This window comes from Sprattus sprattus (genome assembly GCF_963457725.1).
Source record: "Sprattus sprattus genome assembly, chromosome: 4".
Classification (NCBI taxonomy): domain Eukaryota; kingdom Metazoa; phylum Chordata; class Actinopteri; order Clupeiformes; family Clupeidae; genus Sprattus; species Sprattus sprattus.
In genome coordinates this window covers 44,440,187-44,447,832 of record NC_137923.1, presented here as the reverse complement: position 1 = coordinate 44,447,832, position 7,646 = coordinate 44,440,187, and the positions used below count along the sequence as shown (strand labels likewise).

Genomic DNA, 7,646 nt, shown 5'->3' with positions numbered 1-7,646 from the left:
AACTTGCCTTTGAAATCATCCAAGACAGCCGCGAGAGCAGTATATAGTTTTGCTGTGCTTATCTCTTTGCTTTCGCTTTTGTTACGTAGACGTGGTTATTTTAAATCCGCAAATGGCGCGCCAGGTAGCCAAAAGCCAGTTTGTGATTGGTCCCAGGGATCCTGAGAATGCTGAAATGAACTTCTATGCAAAGTTTGCCAGACCCACTTCAGAGGCAAAATCAAATTGGCCGGAAGAAGAGGGGCGGGACTTCCCAGACAAATCCCTGACAGCAATACTCTAACATGGTTTTTATAGACCCAGTCTGTTGATTACTTCCTTCTCACTATATGTCACTTTGTGCATGACTGTTTTGTACAAAAATACAGTGTGCAAAAGTTTATACAGACGTCAGAAGTCAAACACAATGAAACACAGCATTGTTTACATCCAAGTAACGAGTGAGGCATAACAGAGCACACCAAAGCAATATGAACCACGTATGTGTTTTTATAAGGCTCATACACCCCCACTTCACTTCCCTCAACCTCCGATTTTATATCACATTCTTCAAAAATCATTGAACATTAACAAATTCACGATACTCTTTTGCATAAAAGGAAGTTCAGGCATATTATCTGAAGTCATCCTGTGTAGAAGCTGTTTTGTGATTTTGTCCTCAAATTAAACCCATTGTTTTAAATATACAATGGTTGAAATGCTGGAATCAGTACTTGTATCAGATGATAATCAATTCAATAATTGCAGATGACAAAGAGGAGACAGTGCAGTGTTTGTATTTTTCATCGACATAAAACTTCCATATGTTTGATATGAAAGACATGCTCCAGTTGGATAACTCTGCCCAGAACAGGCTTACATGTTTATCAGGAGTGGATCAGGTATGCACACCATATGATAAAGCTATAGTTTTGGGTTAAAATGTGTCAATGGAAACGGTTGCAGATTTGTTTTGTCTTTAAATTCTTGGTTAGGCCTGATTCTGTGACATAGGCACTTTTGGTCGAAATAGCTATCAACAATTATCATTCACTGTGCCTTCCAAGAGCCCGCAGCCCTGCCATTAATGAGCACGGTGCAAAAACCAAAAGAAATTACAATCTAACAGTTAGAGCAACATCTGATGGCTTTAACTCTGCTCTTGACCAAACACTACAACATATTGTATTCTCCTACTAGTCAACAAATCTCAAGGGGCAGCAATTTCGTAACCTACATGAGGGGGAATGGTGAGTAAGAGAAATAGATGGGAAGGCATAACACAATAGGCCCATTTCATTCTGCGGTCTCTTAAATCTGAGTTAAATGACATAATGATAGGCTATAGCATATATAAAAAGGTGGCGGAAGTGGTTCACAGCTAAAATACAGATGTTTTGATAGTCAAATGAAATTGGCATCACACCAGCAACATTACATAACTGAAACATTCCGTTGCATTTTCTCCGTCTGGGCTATATGTCAGACATGACAGAGGTATAAATATGAAATATTTTAAATATTTGAGCAATTGCATGCCATTATGAAAGGGGAATGTGGAGGCTACATGTGCAGCCCTACTGTATAGTAACCAAATGTAGGCTACAATTACACTATGTCGATAGGTTAACAGAAAATTAGGTAAAGGGCATCTTTTACTTTCTATTTCTGCGGAGAACCGTTTACCTCAAGCGTGAAAAAACCGTCATAACTATTAACGTTTGTGGTATGCTGGCTTGTCATGGGGGAGTTTTGTTGTTCCGAGAAATCATGCAACCTGGAGATCTATTATTAAATATACGCATAGCTCCCCCTAGCGTTGAATCTAAATCAGTATTCTAGCACGCGCATGGCAGTTTGATGTCCTAAAATGAAACTAAAAGTATGGGGCTTTTAGGGAGTGTGCGACACATACATGTTGACTGCAGTTTTCGATTGCACTATCGTGTGCAGTTACATTGTGTGGTGAAGTTTTTAAAAACGACTCGAAATTTACAGAAAGAAATATGACACAATATTGGACTATTTACAAGATCTTAGCCATCACATTGGCGTCAGCCTTCATTCGCGGTAGGTTTTTGGGATTGAATGTTTTCTTATGTTCCTTTTCCTTACTTTAATTCTCAAGTGAGTATGGTGGTACATTCAGACGTCTAGCCTACTCTACACCTGAGCAAACGTTGAGTAGCCTAAATTGATCTGCGTAATGTATGCTACCTGTACCCCGGTTGAGCGATACGTACCTTAACCCTTACCCTAACCCCCTAAATGAAAATACATTACTGCTCCTACAGTGGTAATTCTACTGTATTTTGGAAAACAGTCCTGGCTAAAGTGTGTGTGTTTTTTTTTTTTTACCTCCATAGCGTCTCATAATAGTTGTCCCGTGATGGAGTGTTGGTTTGTGCAGGAGAAGCCGGGAAGAGGTGGCTTCTCTGCAGCCGTCTCACAGGAGAAGTCTCTGATGTACATCAGAACGGACCCCGATGACAGGAGCTTTATGCAGCTTCACCCCCCTGCAGACATAGACCAGTCCAGGGTTTACTATGTTACCGGTGAGTGTATGGTCTTTGTGAATGGTGTGTGTGTGTGTGTGTGTGTGTGTGTGTGTGTCTTAGAAACACAGTGCTATAAAAGTTTGACAAGACAGGTGGTAGGCTAGATGGTCTTATCTTGCCTGATCACTTGCCTAGTGACTAGTGAGGATAGTGCAGCCTACAGTTGTGAAAAAACAAACGTCATGCATTCTCAAATATTAATGACTTATACATCACAAACTACACATGAAACATATTATTGGGCCTATGATAAGTTGAGACAACATATTGTATTTTTCCCCCTCAGATCCTGCTGCTTCCTTCTGCCATGCCCCCCTCCATCCACCAGAGGGCTCTGTGACAAAGCCACAGTGTGAGATTAACCCTTTCGTGCCTCACCCGTCCACTGTCCGCTGGGCTACTTCGCTCACTGAATCCGGCCAAAGCCCCATTCACCTGCAAGCGGATTGGTTCTCAGTAGCTGCACAAGGATTGGATGGAAAGTTGGTATTCTCCGCTATCATGCGTGCCCCTTCAGGATCCAAAGAACCTCATGGTAAAAGATACGGACATGTTCAAAGTCAAAGTAATAGTTTAATGCTATGTAGAATGGTGTTACTTACAACACTGTTTTTGTATTCCTTTCACAGTCATCCTCAGTGTCAGCAGTAGAACTGCATCTGTCCACTTTCGTCTGGGTGAGCGGGTAATGCTCGACTGTGGCTTCTGGGTAGACCCCTCTTCTCCGCTCTCTGGGGCAGGCTTCTCTGTGGAGTGGCGTTACCAGTTCCGCGGAGATGGCCGTCTGGTCCTGGCTTACGATGGCAAGAATGACCGCCTGGCTGACACCGGAGAGCCGGATGCAGCGTTGGACTTCAATGCCCTGCACGAGACAGGAAATGCATCACTGATTCTGGAGGAAGCTCAAGTGCGCCACTCAGGCACCTACATCTGCTCAGTTTACCTGCCAAACCTGCTGGCACAGGTGGCACTGGACCTGGAGATAGTAGGTGAGGACCGTTACCTGGGTTTTGGCAGGAATAGGGGACCAAAATAATGTGCCACTGAACTAACAGGTAGTGAAATGTTTCCATCTGCTGAGTGCTGTTGATGTTATTATAGTTATGCTGACGGTTGATGTTATTTTTTAGTTTGTCATTCTCTTTGTATAGCTAGTTTGTTATTCTGTTGTTTCCTTTAGTATTTACCCTATGTCGTGCACATAAGGATTGATAACTGAAATTCATGAAGACTTTATCAAAGCTTAATGTATCTGTGAAGGACCGGGGCGGTCACCCCACGTTGTTTGGGGATGTGTCGACTGGACGGTGAAGGGTTGAAGAACAGTGCAGGAGATGGTAGTTGTTGTATAAAAATATATATATTTATTTACAAGGGCTATAAACCCCAACACAGTGCCCCAAAATAAACAAACAAAAACCTTCAGGCCGTACCGCCCGGCACTCAAGTGCGTGGCACCCTGGGCACCTGCTTGGCCGATTAGGCCCAAATACCGGCACCTGCTCAAGGCCCAAGCCAGGCCCCTAACTAGGCCCAGGCACCTAGCCCAAAGCTAAGTACACAGCTAGCCACTCAAACATAAAACACATGAACTAAACACATCAAAAGGCACAAAGACAAGGCACAGAAACAAAGCACACAGAACAAGCACAAAGGAACAGGCATAAAACAGGGCAAACGCTGTCCACACATCTAGACAGAAAACACATACACCTTCTAAAAACAAGGAAGTGCTTTACCCTAATACCTCTCATCATTCCTCTCCACTCTGTCGTGACTCTGTCGTGACTCTGTCGTGACTCTGTCGTGACTCTGTCGTGACTCTCTCAGCCTCTCTCCTTCTTGAGAATGAGGCACCCTTTAAATAGGACACAGCCACGTTAGTTTCATTAGCTCAAACATTGGAATCAGGTGCGCCATTCCCAACCATTATGGGGGAGGAGTCCAAAAGTCTTAAAGGGCACCATCCCTTTTTGCCATGGTGAGGAGGGGGAGAATTCACCTTCTCACAGTATCCAATGTGTAAAATAATCTTTTTTATTTTGTGTCTGTCTTTCTCAATTTCTCACACATCTTCCCCTTGCCACACAGAGCCCCCTTCCCTCTCCATCTTTCCCTCCCCCCTCCCTCTCATCGTGCCAGGCCAGGTTGTGTCCGTGCAGTGTGAGGCTTCAGGCTTCTTCCCCCTCTCCCTGGAGCTGGCCTGGGAGTTTGTTGGGGCTGACGGCCAGTTGCTCTCTCTGGGCCAGGGCAGTTTGTCTGGCCACAAGCAGGCGTCAGATGGCACATACAGCCAGAGCAGCCGTCTGGAGCTGGACTCCACCAAGCTGGGTCTGGGTCGTGGAGGGGAGGTGATCTGTGTGGGCAATCACATGGGTGGCACAAGGAAGGTCAAAGTGACCCTCAACGTGATTGGTAGGTTATGTTAATGCGGTGGTTCCCAACCTTTTCAATATTTTATCAGTTATTTTAGTTTTTTTTAAACAGTTTTATGATTGGCTGTGTATCATTCCATTCTTTGGATTTGTTCATGTTCAAGCACTGCCCCACTTAATGTGACCGGTAGTTGGTTGTTTGAGGTTCCCATTCTGTTTTTTTTCAACCTCAACCTGAGCCCCCCTTCCTGAACCCCCTGCCCCACACTTTGGGAACCAATCAGTTAATGTGTTTGCTGTTCAGTACTGGTAATGAACCACTGTGTTAATGTGGGAGCTTTTTTATCTGGGTTTAGGAAAACTTGGACTGAAACCTTTAAGTGAATCCATGTCAATAATTAATATTGTGTTTTGTCACTCACTTGTATTCATTATAATCTTTCCATTGTTAGAAAGAACTGTCTTTAAGACAGTTTGGAGATCAAGAAAGGAAATGGCCATCAAATTACATTCTCTTTTCTCCTCTGTTAGGTGTCAGTGCTCCTTCTATTGAGGACTCCATGATGATGGTTGTTGTTGCTTTGGGCCTTTACGGTCTGATAAAGGTGTTTAGTCGGACAGTCAGCCCTACAGGTATTACAGTTTCTGCATTAACGTGTCAGTCATGAGTCAGTTCTAGCACCTTACAATAAAGAGAATATAATTCTGCCTGTCATTTAAACATTTTAATCTGTTTCTTTAGGTACAAGCAATGGAGACACCAAAGACAAGGTGAGCTCTTCTGTACAGGTCAACCCTGCCATACACACAAGAACACTTTATACTGCTAGAGTTTCATTATGTCGCTTTGTATAGCTGTTCATGTCATTTTAGTCAAGTTCAGTTGTTTTTTTTTGTGTTATTCTATCTTATCAGCATGTTCAGTATTTACATTGTTTTACCACTGTGTTCTGTTTCTCGATTTCAGAAGGGGAATTGACCTTGAAACCAGCGGGTTGTTATTTGGCCATAAAATGACTGTTTTGTCTGATGTGTCAGCTTCTTGTTCAACATTTTAACAGTTTATTAAGCCTTGTGGCACCGAGTTGGGGTTTTCCAAAAATACTTATGAATAATTTCATTCTGTGAAGGGATGATAAAGATAAGACTAAATATACACAGAATGTGCTCTACTATTAGGAAACAGTCTTGCACAGCGCCCTCGAAACTCAACTGTTATGGTGTAATTTTACATTTGTATTCATTTTGACAACTATTGCACTCTAAAAAAATGTGACTTCTTGTATGGTACCAATGGATGTTGTTTTTTTGAATTGATATATGATGGGTATGTGTGTGTGTGTGTGTGTGTGTGTGTGTGTGTGTGTGTGTGTGTGTGTGTGTGTGTGTGTGTGTGTGTGTGTGTGTGTGTGTGTGTGTGTGTGTGAGTGAGTGGGGGGAGGGCAGATTGTAAATAGATTTCTTTGTGTGCTTGAATCAGTCTGTGCACTTGTCAAACACTGTTGGCTTTGATTGAAATAAATACATTTGGAAGGTTCTTTGTCAATTCTGTTATTCCTATTATTTAATCAGCACAAAGCAAATCTGATTAACCCCCTAATGATAAGAGATCAGAGTTTTACGTCGACGTAAAACATTAAATCTATAGAATAGTCTAAAACACATATTGTTTTACATAGCATTTGCCAGCAGTCTTTGTGTTCGCAGATTGTTTAGCGAGTTTCCACGCTGATTCCACGACGGACGGTAGACCGGCATACTACTACAGAAGAAAGAACGGAAAAGGTTGTTACCCAATGACTGACATTGTTACTGACCGGCAACGAATTGGAGACGTACTTGTAGGGTGTGTTAGAAGTGAAAACAGAATCTGATCTGAGCGCGGGTAAGGTTGCTATCCAGCTGTTACTCAAATTAGCTATCGCTACCTTGGTAACATTGCTTTTCTTTTACATGTATGGCCCATTAGCTGTATGCAACGACTCATGAGCAGTAACCTGACCGGTATTTAAGTTATATTAAATGTATGATAACTTATTCGTTATTGCTATCCTCTACTTTACCCCGGAGGCTGGAGTTGATTGTCTTTGTAGCCTTGCTAGCACAATGACTAGCTAGTTAGGGTAATGTTAGCTTGATAAACAAGCCATCGCTAAGTATTATGGACAGAACTTTAGATTAACTGTGTTGTGCTGTGGTGGCCGTTCTATGAATCTTGGCGGTAGTGCTAGGTATGATGTGCTTCTCAGTACCCATACCAACAATGTCATACCAATATAACAATTATCCTAGGATAGCTATCTTAGCCATATAATATTAGCAAGTAACGCAAACATTGTCCATGTTATGTCTATGCAATTGAAATAAGACAGGTTATAAACATTCTGTCGTCAGCTGTGATGGGCGGGGAAACCTCAATTTTACCTATTTTCTTAGCTATATAATATTGGCAAGTAACGCTAACATTAGCCAATTTCAAAACCCACCAGGACTCCCTTCAAGTGGTATTTTCAGTTACCGAAAAATATGTCTTCTTCTGCGGTTCTCTTGGTGCCGTTTATGATATTCAAACCAGGCACTAATGGCGATGCAGTGATTGTAAATGAGGTTAGCATAAAGGTTGACAGCTGTTTAGTGTATGTAACACCTATCTCAGATTAACCTGTAAAATATTGTGTTCTTGTGCTATAATCGGTGTCCATTGTTTAACCCTCAGTAAACTCCCTCTTTGGCA

The 7,646-nt window shown here is 42.3% G+C and overlaps 1 protein-coding gene across 1 annotated transcript; it reads left to right on the top strand.

Moving 5' to 3' along the window:
• Nucleotides 1–1,854: 1,854 nt before the first annotated feature.
• tapbp.1 (TAP binding protein (tapasin), tandem duplicate 1) lies at nt 1,855–6,404 on the top strand. Its single transcript, XM_080836494.1, has 8 exons — nt 1,855–2,049; nt 2,346–2,534; nt 2,824–3,072; nt 3,167–3,526; nt 4,629–4,952; nt 5,444–5,545; nt 5,655–5,683; nt 5,880–6,404. The coding sequence occupies exons 1-8, from the start codon at nt 1,986–1,988 to the stop codon at nt 5,889–5,891; spliced, it is 1,329 nt and encodes a 442-aa protein (XP_080692620.1). The 5' UTR covers nt 1,855–1,985; the 3' UTR covers nt 5,892–6,404.
• Nucleotides 6,405–7,646: the final 1,242 nt, after the last annotated feature.

Coding starts and splice junctions, on each gene's coding strand:
- tapbp.1 (XM_080836494.1), top strand. CDS start 1,986: ATGACACAATATTGGACTATTTACAAGATCTTAGCCATCACATTGGCG. Junction 2,535..2,823: donor CAGGGTTTACTATGTTACCG/GTGAGTGTATGG, acceptor TTTCCCCCTCAG/ATCCTGCTGCTTCCTTCTGC. Junction 3,073..3,166: donor AGGATCCAAAGAACCTCATG/GTAAAAGATACG, acceptor TTCCTTTCACAG/TCATCCTCAGTGTCAGCAGT.